This window comes from Schistocerca gregaria, chromosome 8 (genome assembly GCF_023897955.1).
Source record: "Schistocerca gregaria isolate iqSchGreg1 chromosome 8, iqSchGreg1.2, whole genome shotgun sequence".
NCBI classification, from domain to species: domain Eukaryota; kingdom Metazoa; phylum Arthropoda; class Insecta; order Orthoptera; family Acrididae; genus Schistocerca; species Schistocerca gregaria.
This window is the reverse complement of record NC_064927.1, coordinates 209,107,974-209,126,337: the sequence shown is the minus strand read 5'-3', so window position 1 is coordinate 209,126,337 and position 18,364 is coordinate 209,107,974. Positions and strand designations below refer to the sequence as shown.

At 44.9% G+C, this 18,364-nt stretch overlaps 1 protein-coding gene across 6 annotated transcripts in view; it reads left to right on the top strand.

Annotated features, from left to right (window-relative positions):
- Positions 1–18,364, top strand: part of LOC126284806 (protein bric-a-brac 2-like) — a 437,302-nt gene that overhangs the window by 165,731 nt on the left and 253,207 nt on the right. Inside the window, exon 1 of one of the 6 annotated variants that reach the window (XM_049983972.1) lies at positions 9,584–10,178. The exons of the other annotated variants lie outside the window; for them this stretch is intronic. Coding sequence (XP_049839929.1) covers positions 9,782–10,178 — 397 coding nt within the window. The 5' untranslated portion in view covers positions 9,584–9,781. Of the gene's footprint in view, positions 1–9,583; positions 10,179–18,364 lie in introns of those variants that run through there. 6 annotated transcript variants of the gene reach the window in all.

Here is an 18,364-nt window from a genome sequence, read left to right as displayed (position 1 = left end):
GCATGAATATGTGAATAAATTAGGTGATTTCTGATCAGACGAAAGTGTCACTTAAGTGGGCAATACTTCAGCGAGTGCTGCCTGGCTTTCGTGTTAAGCGCAAAACACGGGTGGTGGTACAGCAAACAGCCGACGCTGCCTTCTAACTGCTCCTCTCAATTATGGGGCACGGCAGTTCCCGACATCCACCGCGCCAATCGTCAACTTATCGTGGACAAACAGTATTCTCCTTAGTTGTCTTTGTCAATGTCACCACACATACGCTACTACTCGTTTTCAATTGTTTGCACAAGCTGTTCTTTTGTTCAAAGTGGTGTTTTAGGTTTGTCATGGTCAGTACAGTGAAATGTCGTTTTATTTTCTTTGTAGACTGTTTTGTTGCACACCTCAAAATGAGTGCTGCAACACAGAAAAGGAAAATTATGCCTTTGAATAATACAAGCATTGAAACGTCTCGACAAAGTAGTAACAGTAATAAAATTTTTTCTCGAATATGTTGTCAGCTAAGTTACTATTGATGACTAGCCAAGAAATCGACTTAAATTGGAACAGTTTTGTTCAAAGAAATGTCTTGAAAAATCTTAGCCGAAAAACTATTTAAAAAATCGTATTTTGAAAGAAAAAGTGAGACGTTGCTTATGTGATTTACAAAGACGGAAGGGGCTTCGGTTTCTAGCCCAATTTTGTTTTTTAGAAAACCAGCTGCAGGAAGAGGATGATAGTTTCTCCACTAGTTTGGGATTACTCGAAAAGTGGAAAAGAGGTATGGACTGCGTCAGCTAGATATATGTGGAGATTAGCTCTCTGGCGACTCTAAGACCGTTCCAGAATTTATTTTGAAGTTTAAAATAATCATCCTTGAAAACAAATTTGTCATGAACAAATTAACAAAAGCGACGGGACTTATTTACATTTCAAAATGTTGCCGTCAGAAAGAGTTGCTGCTAATGAGGAAAAAAGTGCTCTTGGGTACAAAAAACTAAAGATACTCACAGTTGGCAAGCTTCAAATGAAAGTGAAAAAAACCATAAACTAAAACTGATAGTGATTTGGAAGTCTGCCAAGCCAAGAGTATTCAAGAATGTATCTATTGCAGCTTTCCCAGTTATCTACATGTATCAAAACAATGCCTGGACGAATCAGAAAATCTTTAAGAACAGATTTTTGAACTCATTAGTATCGCAATGCAAAAAGATTTTAGAAGAAAGGGGATTGGAGTGCGAAGCTATTTTGGCAATGAGTAATCCGTCCTACTTTCAAGTGTAGGAGAATTGCAGTGCAATGGGATCCACGCCTTATTTCTCACGCCGAATGTTACCAATTTTATTCAGCCAATGGATGAGGGCGTTCTGGAAAGCCTGATGAAAAAGTATCGTAGGCGATTCCAAGAATAAATCTTGTATTTGGAAGACAATGAAAGCATTCTAGGAGCTTTAAAGAAAGTGACCTTATGTACGGGATCAGTGAGTCTTTGAGCGAGATAGTCAGATATAGATTCTAAGTAATGGAGGAAATAAATACGGAAATGTTGGCTTAAACTGAAGATTTTGACACAGAGGACGATCAAAAAGTCGCCAGGCTGTGAAGAGGGAGAAAATGTGGAAATAACGGAGTGGTTTAATTCAGACCAACAGTTAAAGTTACAGGCTCTTCTACACACATCAAAAAGTTTTTAATCACCTCGGTTCCGAGAGTTCCAGAACCTGCACAGAAAATTGGAATAGAGATCAACATAAGCATCATTCCCGCATGAAAAACACAGATTACATGTACCACCATACAGCGAGACCTTAAGAGGGGATGGCCCAGATTGCTATACACACTGGTACCCCTGATACCCAATAGCACGTCCTCTTGCATTGATGCATGCCTGTATTCGTTGTGGCATACTATCTACAAGTTCATCAAGGCACTGTCGGTCCAGGTTGTCCCACTCCTCAGCGGCTATTTGGTGTAGATCCCTCGGAGTGGTTGGTAGATCACATCGCCCATAAACAGCCCTTTTCAATTTATCCCAGGCGATGTCGTTATCCTGAAGGAAGTCATTCACAGGGTGTGCACGATGGGGGCGCCAATTGTCGTCCATGAAGACGAATGCCTCACCAATATGCCGCCTATATCGTTGCACTACAGGTCAGACTATGGCATTCACGTATCGTACAGCCGCTACAGTGCCTTCCATGACTACCAGCGGCGCACGTCGGTCCCACATAATGCCACCCCAAAACAGCAGGGAACCTCCAACTTGCTGCACTCGCTGGACAGTGGCTAAGGCGTTCAGCCTGACCGGGTTGTCTCATAAGTCTCCGACGATTGTCTAGTTGAAGGCACATACGACTAATCGGTGACGAGTATGTGATGCTAATTCTGAGAGGTCTATGCGACATGTTGTTGTGCCCATCTGTACCGCACTGCATGGTGTCGTGGTTGCAAATATGGACCTCGCCATGGACGTCGGGAGTGAAGTTGCGTATTATGCAGTCTATTGCGTGCAGTTTGAGTCGTAACACTACGTCCTGCGGCTGCACGAAAAGCATTAATCAACCTGGTTGTGTTGTTGTCAGGGTTCCTCCGACCCAAAATTCGTAGGTAGCGGTCATCCACTGCAGCAGTAGCCATTGGGCGGCATGAGTGAGGCATGTTATCGACAGTTTCTGTCTCTCTGTATCTCCTCCATGTCCGAACATCGCTTTGGTTTACTTCGAGACCCCTGGACACTTCCCTTGTTGAGAGCCCTTCCTGGCACAAAGTAACAATGCGGTCGTGATCGAACCGCGGTATTGACCGTCAAGGCATGGTTAACTACAGACAACGCGAGCCGTGTACCTCCTTCCTCGTGGAGTGACTTTAACTGATCGGCTGTCGGACCCCCTTTTTCTAATAGGCGCATGGTTGTTTACAACTTTGGGCGGGTTTAGTGACGTCTCTGAACAGTCACAGGGACTGTGTCTGTGATACAATATCCTCAGTCAACGTCTATCTTCTAGAGTTCTGGGAGTCGGGGTGATGCAAATCTATTTTTGATGTATATATAATTGACATGGTTAACACCACAGCGCAGTGTATGAGTGACTGGTATGATCAGGCCGACACCATGCCAATGAGCCACACACGCGGAAATGTTGAGGCTTCATCAAACAAGACGCTCCATTATTGCACGAAATAAATTACCACACTGAAGTTAAAACGTTTATTCTGGAAATGTAAATGTGTAAGTAAACACTTCGTTTTAATGATGATGATGATGATGATTGGTTTGTGGGGCGCTGAGCTGCGCGCTCATCAGTGCCCGTACAAAGTCTCAATTTTTACACAGTCCCGTTTTTACACAATCAAATCCCGTCCCTGGTGGTGGTGGTGGTGGTGGTGGTCTCCAACCCAGCCTGGAACTGAACACAGGATCAAATGGCTCTAAGCACTATGGGACTTAACATCTGAAGTCATCAGTCCACTAGACTTAGAACTACTTACACCTAACTAACCTGTCCGAGGCAGGATTCTAAACTGCGACCGTAGCAGCTGCGCGGTTCCGGACTGAAGCGCCTAGAACAGCTCGTCCACAACGGCCAGCTGAACACAGGACCCGGTGATCCAGAGGTAGCAACGCTAGCCACTAGACCACAAGCTATTCTTTTAAACATCGTTTCATTTCTTTTTCCCAAATAAATTTCGTTAGTCCGAATTGTCAGTAGTTCGAGGTGGTCCTGGTCCCATTCACATCGGACCATCGAGACTCTACTGAACACTTACAACCCCGGTGGCCGTCCTCCCCTCCCCCTAGCACAGTTGTGTTTTCTATTCATGTGCAGTGAGAATGCCAACGTGATAGGGTTTGAGGGTTCACATTTCCTAAGTGCACTCGCGGCTTTACACACACACACACACACACACACACACACACACACACACACACACCTAACAATTTCACTACAGATCACACAGGGGACTTGGCAAAAATTACGCTGATATCCTCTAGAAAGTGCCTGTAGCAGCAACAGAGATCAGTCACCACACCCAGGCAGAAAAAGGAAAGACAATTGATATATAAGTCTGAGAAATTAAGAAACGGCTGGAAAACCCGAGATGGTTAAGTTCAGACCACCACCACCAGATTGGCGGCCCCCACTACAAGATGCCATTATCACGAGATTATATGGCCCCAGCATAAGACAAGTGAGGCCTTCCTCTAACAGTCTAACACATAGACACCATTACTCTTTCTGTTAAGACACTTGGTACTTATTCAACAGCCATTAACGCTCTCTTTTTCTATTATCTCGCCATGCATTTTGTATTCATTCCATTTAAGGTCGCACTGGAGATTACTTATACGTAATTTTTACGATTTCCAACGGTTTACCGTCATAAACAGTGTGCAGTATGTTACATTAGACCCGTCAAACACACACAGAAAACGTCATTGTCAGCAGATGAATTCAATTCCATATTATTTTGTTTAGAGCTACTGGATACCTATCTGTGGTTAAAATGATTATTGCTTGCTTTATTTTAAGCAAATTCCGATTACTCCCACTGTATAATGTAATGTTACCGTAGCGATCATAGATACAGTGCTAGCCATTCAGTAGGGCGGTCAAATAGTTGTTTAGTTTGATATTTGTTTGATCTAAATATATTAACAGAGACATTAAACACGAGCAATGGGCAGTACTCCAACATAGCAAAGTACAACACACCTGTAATCTACCCATGTTAGTAAGTACCAAATGAGATCAGGTTTGCATCGCAGATGCCATCCAGTCCAATAACACTGACTCTCGCTATATTCTTGGTATGAACAATTGTTCCATCATCTCATTTCTATCAACGTTGAACAACAGCTGCCCTACAGACCTTAAGTTTGCTAGGTGATGCAGTTAGTCGAGTGTTACGGCTGGCAGCATTTGTGTGGAGTTTAATACTCCTGGAAATGGAAAAAAGAACACATTGACACCGGTGTGTCAGACCCACCATACTTGTTCCGGACACAGCGAGAGGGCTGTACAAGCAATGATCACACGCACGGCACAGCGGACACACCAGGAACCGCGGTGTTGGCCGTCGAATGGCGCTAGCTGCGCAGCATTTGTGCACCGCCGCCGTCAGTGTCAGCCAGTTTGCCGTGGCATACGGAGCTCCATCGCAGTCTTTAACACTGGAAGCATGCCGCGACAGCGTGGACGCGAACCGTATGTGCAGTTGACGGACTTTGAGCTAGGGCGTATAGTGGGCATGCGGGAGGCCGGGTGGACGTACCGCCGAATTGCTCAACACGTGCGGCGTGAGGTCTCCACAGTACATCGATGTTGTCGCCAGTGGTCGGCGGAAGGTGCACGTGCCCGTCGACCTGGGACCGGACCGCAGCGACGCACGGATACACGCCAAGACCGTAGGATCCTACGCAGTGCCGTAGAGGACAGCACCGCCACTTCCCAGCAAATTAGGGACACTGTTGCTCCTGGGGTATCGGCGAGGACCATTCGCAACCGTCTCAATGAAGCTGGGCTACGGTCCCGCACACCGTTAGGCCGTCTTCCGCTCACGCCCCAACATCGTGCAGCCCTCCTCCAGTGGTGTCGCGACAGGCGTGAATGGAGGGACGAATGGAGACGTGTCGTCTTCAGCGATGACAGTCGCTTCTGCCTTGGTGCCAATGATGGTCGTATATGTGTTTGGCGCCGTGCAGGTGAGCGCCACAATCAGGACTGCATACGACCGAGGCACACAGGGCCAACACCTGGCATCATGGTGTGGGGAGCGATCTCCTACACTGGCCGTACACCTCTGGTGATCGTCGAGGGGACACTGAATAGTGCACGGTACATCCAAACCGTCATCGAACCCATCGTTCTACCATTCCTAGACCGGCATGGGAACTTGCTGTTCCAACAGGACAATGCACGTCCGCATGTATCCCGTGCCACCCAACGTGCTCTAGAAGGTGTAAGTCAACTACCCTGGCCAGTAAGATCTCCGGATCTGTCCCCCATTGAGCATGTTTGGGACTGAATGAAGCATCGTCTCACGCGGTCTGCAAGTCCAGCACGAACGCTGGTCCAACTGAGGCGCCAGGTGGAAATGGCATGGCAAGCCGTTCCACAGGACTACATCCAGCATCTCTACGATCGTCTCCATGGGAGAATAGCAGCCTGCATTGCTGCGAAAGGTGGATATACACCGTACTAGTGCCGACATTGTGCATGCTCTGTTGCCTGTGTCTATGTGCCTGTGGTTCTGTCAGTGTGATCATGTGATGTATCTGACCCCAGGAAAGTGTCAATAAAGTTTCCCCTTCCTGGGACAATGAATTCACGGTGTTCTTATTTCAATTTCCAGGAGTGTAGATGGCTAGTACCCTCCACCATATGTATAGGATGGGTACATTGTTGGATGATTGTCAAATTGAGATGTACCAATTAGAGAAATAGAAGTGCTAATGATGAGGCAAATTACATTTCAAAATTGGGAAGATGAAATTCGCTGTATATCTCTAAAACAATTGTTTCTTAATGGCGAGACTATAGGAGAAGGTTGAAATGATGAAATAAACTTTGTTGCTGCATCTTTAATGATAGGAATAGTTTTCTCTCGCTGTCATACATTGTCCTCCTTATATGTATGTATTGGTATTTTTATCGTTAAATCAGTTTCACAGAGACGAATACACCTTCACACAAACCCAAATATACAGGATGTCATGAGTATAACTGCAGACATTTTTATTGGAGACTGAGGACAGAGTACTAAATAACATTACATCAGTATTTACTTCATTTGCAGACTAATGATTCTAGCTATGTATGTTCCTGGTCTCTAAGTACATGTAGAAATGCATATTTTCCCCTGGGCAGTAAGTCAGGTGCAAGAAGTGAGGACACGTAAATACAGTAGTTACACGCTCACACAGTGGGCAGTGAGTTGTTCATATAATGCACAAATTTGACAGTCGGTTCATGCAATTATTCTGCGGACACTCGCAGTAAGAATGGACAACAGAAGTATGTTTCTTATACATGAAATATGTGTGTATACAATTACAAGCACATTTGAAAATATTTCATCATGAATAGTTTATAAGGTACGTCACTGAACCAGTGAGGTTTTACGATTGTTGATGTCCATTGATGATTTACTAATGCGTGGAACGCAAAAATATAACAACTGTGTCGTTAATTAAGCAGAAAACAAAAAAGCCACACGGTAATCTTACGGCTTGCTTTCTCGCTGTTGGGGGCGCTAGTATCGTGCCAGCTGTCAGACGGTGAGCATTTTCGCAGCAGTGAGTGTCGCCAATGTATACGTGGTGTCGTTGTGTGTGAAATGGAGTGCTTTAATAGAGTTTCTAAATGCAGAAAACGTGCCTCCACAGATGGGCACCGTGTCCTACAGCATAATGGCAGAGCACACACAAGCGCTGCTAAATCTTCAGCATTCCAGTGCCTTGGTTTCACTGTCCTGGATCATCCTCCATACAGTCCCTGAATTGACCCCGTTCGATTTCCATCTGTTTCCAAAACTTAACACCTTCGAGGACATCACTTTAAAAGTGAGGTGGCAGTGCAGACAGAGGTGGTGAGGTTGTGGCTCCGTCAACAAAGTGAAATACTCCACGGTGGCGCTATCGAAAAACTGGTCTCTTGGTGTGAAAAATGTGTTCGTCGCCAGGATAATTATGTTGAGAAATAAATATGTAAACGTGAAGAATAAAGGTGTAGGATGTTAATAGCGTTCGTTTATCTAAAAATCTTTGACTTTTCACATAAAGCCAGACGCATTACTGATCAGCACGCTCTCATATTTAAACAATTTTCTCTTTTCGTGTTAAACACCACCATGTCCTGTCCTTGCTTAAGTTCGTCTCACAAGGAGCAAGATTCGCTGTAAGTTTCCTTGCTGGCTCGTGCGACGACTACCTTGCGGGCTCCGTCGTCTGCTAGCGGGCTACCTTGCTGGGAGCCTTGTAAGATTTCCAGGATAGGTCCGGTGCTATTTTTCTTGTAAGGTTCCCTACGTGCTACCTGCGTTGGCCAATCGTGAGACGTTTCGTTTGTGAAGTCAGACGCGGAAAGCTTGAGCGGGAAGCCTTTGTTGATAGTCGCTTTTCTGCTGTTGTGAGGTGCGGAAGGAAGTTCTTATAATTATTAAATAATGGCACCGCAGTGGTCCAAGGAAGCGATTGAAGCATTGATATGTACTTATAGCGAAGAACAGTCAAAAGCGCAAACTATTGTAATAAACACTTGCGTGAAGCATTGATATGTACTTATAGCGAAGAACAGTCAAAAGCGCAAACTATTGTAATAAACACTTGCGTGCAGAAGCACTCGAAAGAGTTGCAAGTGCAGTGTGTCTTGTTCGACCAGATACGACGAGCAAGGAGTGCTATAACAAAATGCACAATTTACGTACTCAATTTAATCTGGAGTACACCAAAGTAAAATCATAGAAAAGCAGTGGCACTGGGATGAACGACGTAAGTACAAAGCTATGAATTTTGTGTTGAATGTAGAAACCTACTACTTGCAAAAACTGGACACATTTAAGACTATTTCCTAGAAATATCACACTGAACATTCACCCGATTTTTGAAAGCACATAATCTTGAATGGTAATGGATTACGATGTAGCTTTCTTCTGAATCAGAGGCGAAACCATACAAAGCAGTTCTTCAAATACCAATACATCCATTCGTATAAAATTAGCTAAGAATGTACGATCTTCTATCCTATAAAATAGTCGTATATAACAGTCATTATTGGTATATTTATAAAGTCAAACAGTAATGAAATGGTGATACTTTTCAAACAAAAGTAGGTGTTATGCGAACTAACCTAAACTCTTTATGAAGCATGGACAACACACCTTTTCCAGCGTTTCTCCTCTTAATCCAGTTTTTCGTCCATTCTTCTTCTCTCATCAGCATGCATTCCTGCATCGTTTAGCAGCAAAACAGCTAATAACGCCAGTTTGCTCTGAACATCTGTACCTGAAGCAGCCATCTTCGTTCGATACAACATGCAGCCGATCACAACACAACAACTAGCTGCAGATCTTGCACCGTGGGAGAGCTTCGGCATGGAAGATAGGCCAGCTCCTTTCCCTGCAAGCCGGCAGGCATGCACGCCATCTCGCAAACTTGCGGCGAACCTTGCTCCGTGTGATACGGGCTTAAAGCAAGTGCAGTGATCTGTTTTTTTTTTTTTTTTTTTTTTTTCCCCAACCAGGCTCTTTACTGGTAGGGGAGAGGAACGGGGACCTATCCCTACCGACCAGGTAAACAGTTGTTTGAAGCGGTTGTGTCCGCAAATCAACATCTACATACATACTCCGCAATCCACCATACGGTGCGTGGCAGAGGGCACCTCGTACCACAACTAGCATCTTCTCCCTGTTCCACTCCCAAACAGAACGAGGGAACAATGACTGCCTATATGCCTCTGTACGAGCCCTAATCTCTCGTATCTTATCTTCGTGGTCTTATCTTCGGTGACCGCAAATCTCCGGACGCTACGGTGCGCTTGATGGGAGGGGCACGGCGAGTCTGGTAGGGGGGGGGGGGGAGGAGGGGGAGGAGGGATGGGCGCAGCTTTCGAAGTTCAGGCCGAGCTGCAGTATCGTCCCGGAATGGATGTGGGACGGTGTGCGGAGATTTGAGGACACCGGATATTAGCATACACAACCGGTTCACGGAAGGATTTACTTAGTCCGAAGGGACAGCGCTGTGTGAGCGTCGCGCTGTTTGAAATACAAGTCTCTGCGCTTACTTTTTGTGATTATCAATATGGAAGTTATTACGACGACAAAGGGCAGACCTTCTGCTCATTACAGTGGCTACGCGTATCGTAAATTTAGGGAATCTAAAGACGGCGTTGTTACGTGGCTGTGCTTACGCGAGAAGTCTGATCATTGCAGGGGGAAGATACGTTCGAAGAATGGAGAAGTGTTTTACGTGTCCGAACATTCCTGTGGACCACCTGACGACGCTGCTCTAGAAGTGAGGAAGCAATGCGAGAAGGCGAAGATGAGGGCTCGAGAAGAAACTACGCGGTTATCGGAGATATACGCGGATGAAATGGGGAATCTTCATAATAAGGGTTATGATTTTTTTACGGCAATGCCTCACTCCGAAAATATGAAGAGGTGCTTACGTTATCAGCGGAGTCAAGCGCGGAGGAACGGTAAGTACTCTCTGGAAGAATTTATTAACTTAATGCAATCTAACAGATTCGATGTCTTCACTGAAGATATTTTACCTTAGGCTTCTCGAAGTGGCTTCGTCAGATTGCTTTTATTTTAATATAGGGCGTGAAATGTTTCATGAAGTGTCGACAGTTTTAAATCAGTAGACTTTAGCATCTCTTCAACTAAGTTTTCGTGTCTAAATGATTTTACGAAGACGAGTTTAATTCACGCTTCGTCGCTCACTCTAACCGAAACAACTGAGCTGATTTCGCTGCCGTACGAGGATAGCCAAACGTGGTTAATGTTCATACGACGTAACGTCTCGGTGATAACTGTTCCGCTCTTTCGACGAACCTAGCGAGTAACAGCGTGCATTACACTTGACCAGTTATCACTCACGTCTTTAAGGATACCTCCAACAGTAGAAGACGAAACTTCAGGCTTTGGATCGCGCTGAAGGCTCCAAAAAAGTAGTTGTCGCCAGACCGTAAAAACCTGCATCGTATAAGTCTTCTTTTCGTCTTAGCTAACCGCTCGCTGTAGATTGCAGTACACCACGTTTCTATTGATTTTATATTTAGCAAGAAGACAGAAATTAAATCTGCAGACCTGGCTTGTTTTAACGGAGAATGGAAAGTGGTAGGAATTTCGTAAGTATCCGAGAGCAGTTAACCATGATTCACAAGTGATGAGGAAAAATAGTGTTACAGGATGGGCTGGTTCCTAGGATTTTTTTTCTTTTTCCTTTAAGTTGTCAGCCTGGTAGAACATTGAGTCGTTAGGTTATTCTTCTCTTTGTTATTTTATCGTCATTTTAATGTGGTTTTAGAACAGCGTCTATGTTTGTAGTTTACGTGAATGTGAATGGGAATTAGAGAAAGCAGGTGAAATTTAGGTGAGACTGTATTTGATGGTCTCACGTTTTACACTTTCCAAGCATATTCGTCTAAGGGCACTGATATCATCGCTATTAAGGTCATTAATCCAGTAACATAAGTTCTTGTTTACCTCTGCATGCACATAGTTTCTCTTACATTTTAAGCGGCTTGTAAGCAAACAGTTTGTCAAATTTACGTGTGTGGCAAATGATTTGGCTGCATGTTGTTTTCCATGATGAGTTTCTCTAGTGAAAGTATTGTTTGAGAAAAATATTCATTGATGACCGAACTGAAAAATAAGTTTGACGATTTTACTCGTGTTAAAAAGTCAGTTTCTCGTCAGTCTAACACCAGGTGCAACAATAAAGTAATGAGACAAGTTAGAAAAACTACCATTTCCTATAGCCTTAACCAATTACATTTGTATCAGTTTTGAAGTTTCTCCTTTGTGCATGCATGCACGCACGCACTTAATCCTTCGGCGTTTCCATTCTTGGTAGCATCACAGGAGCTCATCATCTAGCGTACCAGCAAAAGTCCTTATCACACCTGTTTGGATGTCCTGTGCTGTTGCAAAATTGTGTCCTTCAACGACTGACTTCACTACTGGGATATAAAAAATCGTACGGAACTATGTTGTATGGATGAGGTTGTGGAAGCTCTGCAGTGGACTTTGACGCCACAAACTGCTCGCCAGTCAATGCAGTATGGGGTGGTGCGTTATCGTGATGCAGGATCCAGTTGTTAGCAATCCGTGGACGAACCCGTCGACCCTGTTTCCGAAGTCTTTCGAGAATTTCTTAATAGTAAAATGGGTTTACTGTCTGGCCTGGAGACAACCGCTCTTTGTCCACAATACTCACGTAGTCAAAGAAACGTGGGCGCCCATTGCACCGTTAAAGTTGCACATTCGTTCAGCCTTCAGAAAACACTTCGTGCTAACGGAACACGTGTACACCTGACAGAACCTCGTTTCCAGAAGCCTGCTTGATCTTTCCGTATGTTACTGTGGCATTCTCACCGAATTTTCCGTAGAAAGAGATTGCATACTGCTGTGAAATATTCGAGATTCCATTGTTATGATCACCGCATCTCGGCATTTGTCATCGTACCTCTTGGTGTACGTGATGTACAGTGGTGTATGTGTGTAGGTACATTCAGTAGCATATAGCCGCTAGATCTCCGGCGCCTTGCCACGGTTCGCGCGGCTCCCCCCATCGGAGGTTAAAGTCCTCTCTCGGGCATGGGTGTGTGTTGTCCGTAGCGTAAGTTAGTATAATGTAGGTTAAGCAGTGTGTAAGCATAGGAACCGATAACCTTGGCAGTTTGGTCCCCTAAGGTCTTACCACATATTTCCAAATTTTTCAGCGGCTTATGTGGATACTCCCTGCGAAATTTATTGTTTGAAGAGTTAATAGCACGTAAGTAATAAACTTAGTCATGCATGCAGTTTTTCACGCATCTCCTTGCTTATGACATAATGTCCCCTGAACTGTGATATGTAAGTGGTTCTTATCCCCACAGCGAGTGTTGTCACTGAGGAAAATCATGCGATAGCGATATGCACATATAGAGATGACGATAGTGTCGCGTACACAAGATATAAAACGGCACTACTGACAATTAAAATTGCTATACCTAGAATGGGTATTCATTGGACAAATGTATTATAATAGAACTGACATGTGATTACATTTTCACGCAATTTGGGTACATGGATCCTTAGAAATCAGTATCCAGTATCCTCTGGTCGTAATTACGGCCTTGATACGCCTGGGCATTGAGTCAAACAGAGCTTGAATGGCGTGTACAGGTACAACTGCCCATGCAGCTTCAACACGATACCACAGTTCATCAAGAGTAGTGACTGGAGTATTGTGACGAGCCAGTTGATGCTCGGCCCCCATTGACAATACGTTTTCAATTGGGGAGAGAGCTGGAGAATGTGCTGGCCAGGCCAGCAGTCGAACGTTTTCTGTATCCAGAAAGGACCGTACAGGACCAGCAACATGCGGTCGTGCATTATCCTGCTGAAATGTAGCGTTTCGCAGGGATCGAATAAAGGGTAGAGCCACGGGTCGTAACACATGTGAAATGTAACGTCCACTGTTCATAGAGCCGTCATTGCGAAGAAGAGGTGAGAGAGACGTGTAACCAATGGCACTCCATACCATCACGCTGGGTGATACGACAGTATGGCGATGTCGAATACACGCTTTCAATGTGCGTTCACCGCGATGTCGCCAAACACGGATGCGACCATCCTAACGCTGTAAACAGAACCTTGATTCATCCGAAAAAATGACATTTTGCTATTCGTGCACCCAGGTTCGTCGTTGAGTACACCATCGCAGGCGCTCCTGTCTGTGGTGCAGCGTCAATGGTAACCGCAGCCGTGGTCTCCGAGCTGATAGTCCATGCTGCTACAAACGTCGTCGACCTGTTCGTGCATAAGGCTGTTGCCTTGCAAACGTCCCCATCTGTTGACTCAGGGATCGAGACGTGGCTGTACGATCCGTTACAGCCATTCGGATGACTGTTATCTCGACTAGTAGTGATACGAGGCCGTTGGGATCCAGCATGGCGTTCCATATTACCCTCCTGAAACCACCGCTTCCATATTCTGCTAACAGTCATTGGATCTCGACCAACGCGACAGCAATGTCGCGATACGATAAACCGCGATCGCGATAGGCTACAATACGACCTTTATCAAAGTCGGGAACGTGATGGTACGCATTTCTCCTCCTTACACGAGGCATCACGACAACGTTTCACTAGGCGACGCCGGTCAAATGCTGTTCGTGTATGAGGAATCGGTTGGAAACTTTCCTCATGTCAGCACGTTGTAGGTGTCACCACCGGCACTAACCTTCTGTGAATGCTCTGAAAAGCTAATCATTTGCATATCACAGCATCTTCTTCCAGTCGGTTAAATTTCTATCTGTTGCACGTCATCTTCGTGGTGTAGCAAGTTTAATAGCCAGTAGTGTAATAGCACATCATCTGCAGCGCCTCTCCTGGCGTTGTGGCAATATCGGTTGGACCCTAGGCAATGTGGGAACCGTGGCCTACTGAGATGAACCCGGATTTCAGTTGGTAGGAGCTGGTGGTAGGGTTCGAGCGTGCTGCGGACCCCACGAAGCCATGGACTCAAGTTGTGAATAAGGTCCTGTGCAAGCTGGTGGTGGCTCGCTAATGGTGTGGGCTGTGTTTACATTGAACGAACTGGATCCTCTCGTCTAACTGGTCAATGACTGGAAATGGTTATGTTCCGCTATTGGGAGACCATTTGCAGCCATTTATGGACTTCATGTTCCCAAATAACGATCGAATTTTAATGAATAATAATGCGCCATGTCACTGTGCCGCAATTGTTCGCAATTGTTTCGGAGAACATTCAGGACAACTCTAGCCGATGATTTGGCCACCCAGATCGTCCGACATGCATCCCGTCTGAATATTTATGAGGCATAATCGGAAGGTCAGTTCGTGCTCAAAATCGTGCAGGGGCAACACTTTCGCAGTAATGGACGGTTGTAGAGGTAGCACTGCTTAGGCTGCGGGCGACTGCCAACGACCTGTTGAGTCCATGCCACATCGCGCTGCTGCACTACGCCAAGCAAAAGGAGATCCGACACGATCTTAGAAGGTGTTCCATGTCCTTTGTCACCTCAGTATATAACGAGTCTGGTTGAAATAGGTTCAGTGTTTTAGGAAGAGACGTGGAACTTGTTTGTGTGTGTGTGTGTGTGTGGTGTGTGTGTGTGTGTGTGTGTGTGTGTGTTACATAGCATTTCCGGACGCACCGGTAGGCTCCGTTACGCCAGGACCAGTGTGCGGTATCGCCGGAACTTGGGCTGTTGTGCAGCATGGGTGGGTTGTGGTCGTGACCGACTAGACTGGTGACTTTCACATGAAAGCGGATGTTTTCCAGCGTTTGTCAGAAATAGGCTAGTGAGAGGAGGGATCAACTGACGAAATGTCAGCATTTCCGCTTCTGTTCTTGATCGGCTGAAAAGGCTACATGTTAAAACAAATTTCGTAGCGTGGCTTGGAGCTCGCGGAGTTGAGTGAAATTGATAGTCGTAATTACGAATCAAATGGCTGGCAGAAAGAGGCTTGTAGCACGCTGCTGGGACATCTGCGAGTCGATTTAGTTCGTACGGAAGTGTAACGGGTGTCCTCGAGCTTCGCAGTTATTGAAACGTCGTGCCAGATAAAACTGTTGTGTCGGACCAGGGCTCGAAATCGGGATGCTTGTCTCTCGCGGGGAAGTGCCCTGCCAGCTGAGTTACCCGAGCACAATTCACGATCCATCCTCAAGGTTTTACTTCCATCAGTATCTCGTCTCCCTCCTTCCGTACTTCACAAATGTTCTGCGAAACTTGCAGGACCTGTACTCCTGGATGAAAGAATACTGCGGAGATATTGCTCGGCCACAGCGTGGGGGAAGTTGGCATGATGAAATGTTCGCTTTGCAGCAGTGTGTGCACTCATATGAAGAAGCCTCGTAACAGGTGGAAACTGTGTTTTAGAATGGGTCTCGAACTCGGAATCTTTGCCTTTCGCGGGCAAGTGCTCTACCAACTGAGCTATCCAAGAAGACTCACGACTCGTCCTCACACCAAGCCGTTAATTTTTTTTAAAAAGTAAGTCTTTTATTTCGCGAATTGATGTAACCGTTATAAGTATATCTTTTTAATATATTTTAATTTGTTTTTTAGATGGAAATAATACAGACATCTGCAGCAATTATTTATACTGTTACTGTCTTACTGCTCCATCGAGTTGAAAGTGGTATTATTGGGACGGGGAGGGAGGGTTTATCTCTCGCCGCAGAGGAGCTCCGCGAGGGGGGGGGGGGGGGGTCAGAGGCTCCTCTGCTCTTTGGTCTGCAAACCATCCGAACTACTTCTAACTGCTACGCAATTATTTCTCATTCCTGGATCAACATTGCTTTAAATAAGTCTATTTTACCATTTCCACATACTGTCACAGTTCGATCAGATGTTCGGCTGGTTCTACTAACTCTATCAGCCGACGAATCAACTGACTCCGACATCTTTAAGTGCAAATTCACATTCACGATTTAACTTTACATGATTATTCCCGATTAAAATTAATAAAAAAAATGGCTCTGAGCACTATGGGACTTAACTACTTTGGTCACCAGTCCCCTAGAACTTAGAACTACTTAAACCTAACTAACCTAAGGACATCACACAACACCCAGTCATCACGAGGCAGAGAAAATCCCTGACCCCACCGGGAATCGAACCCGGGAACCCGAGCGTGGGAAGCGAGAACGCTACCGCACGACCACGAGCTGCGGACAAAATTAATAAAGGAAATTTATTTCTGCCTAAAATTTCTATGATTGTACATATTATTTTGAACTGAGAGCAGCTGCAGAAAAAGTCCACATTTTTATAAGAAGGTAAAAAAACACCCTTTTGGCTCTAAAAAGTGTATTACTAAAGCCACGACCGGTTTTACGTAAATTTAAGCGTCTCCTCAAGGGATATAAACAATGTATACAATACTATTTTCCGCTCATTATATGTTGTTGTTGTTGTTGTGGTCTTCAGTCCTGAGACTGGTTTCATGCAGCTCTCCATGCTACTCTATGCTGTGCAAGCTTCATCTCCCAGTACCTACTGCAACCTACAGCTTTCTGAATCTGCTTAGTGTAGTCATCTCTTGGTCTCCCTCTACGATTTTTACCCTCCACGGTGCCCTCCAATCCTAAAATGGTGATCCATTGATGCCTCAGAACATATCCTACCAACCGATCCCTTCTTCTGGCCAAGTTGTGCCACAAACTTCTCTTCTCCCCAATCCTATTCAATACTTCCTCATTAGTTATGTGATCTATCCACCTTATCTTCAGTATTCTTCTGTAGCACCACATTTCGAAAGCTTGTATTCTCTTCTTGTCCAAACTATTTATCGTTCATGTTTCACTTCCATACATGGCTACACTCCATACAAATACTTTCAGAAATGACTTCCTGACACTTAAATCTGTACTTGATGTTAACAAATTTCTCTTCTTCAGAAACGCTTTCCTTGCCATTGCCAGTCTACGTTTTATATCCCCTCTACTTCGACCATCATCAGTTATTTTGCTCCCCAAATAGCAAAACTCCTTTACTACTTTAAGTGTCTCATTTCCTCAGCATCGCCCGACTTAATTCGACTACATTCCGTTATCCTCGTTTTGCTTTTGTTGATGTTCATCTTATATCCCCCCTTTCAAGACGCTATCCATTCCGTTCGACTGCTCTTCCAAGTCCTTTGCTGTGTCTGACAGAATTACGATGTCATCGGCGAACCTCAACATTTTTATTTCTTCTCCATGGATTTTAATACCTAATCCGAATTTTTCCTTTGTTTCCTTTAGTGCTTTCTCAATATACAGATTGAATAACATCGGGGAGAGGCTACAACCCTGTCTCACTCCCTACCCATCCACTGTATCGCTGAGGTACGCAAGCCTCCCCACCAACGGCAAGGTCAATGGTTCATGGGGGGGGGGGGGGGGGGGGGGCGCATTATATACCAAACGTATTTGCATCTTTAACTGCCGCTACTTTTGTACTATAAAGTCTACCTACTTGCAGTAAAGAAACCGTTTTTGCTATCTGCAGCACAGGACAGTAATCTAAACCAACTTTGTTACGTGTCTTGGATCCGTCAGTACATTTATCTAGGTACCCAAGTCACGCCCTTTTCGGGTAGTTAGTGGCTCCTTTACTAAGATTTAACCAAGAAGCTTGGAATTACTGGCAGCTAAAAGATGTCGGTGTGGCAGACTAATACAATCCTTATTAAACATAGAGTTTGGTGCAACCGTATATAAAAAAGAATTGTGTATCTGAGATTGTGGCAGCACTACATTAACAATGATGTTTACTAGCATTCTCTTGATATCCTCTTTTTCACAAACTCTGAACTTGACGAGTGTGTGTCTGAAGCAAAAAGGTTGCTACGGATGTCAAAATGATTTTCACTGGATTCTATTAGAAGGCCATTGGTTGGAGACGATCTTATTTCTACTACGCATTGTATTATCAGTTCAAGTCTGCGCTAAACACGAGCCTTACTATCAGCTCTTACCAACTGATATCGGGACTCATCTGACCAAGTCACCGTCTTTGTCATCTAGGACCCAACCGATTTGGGTTCGAGCCCAAGAGAGGCTTAGCAGGCCATGCCGTGCTATTAGCAAAGACACTCGCGTCGAACAGATAAGTTCGCCATACGTCCTACATTGATTTCTGCGATTGTATCACGTAGAG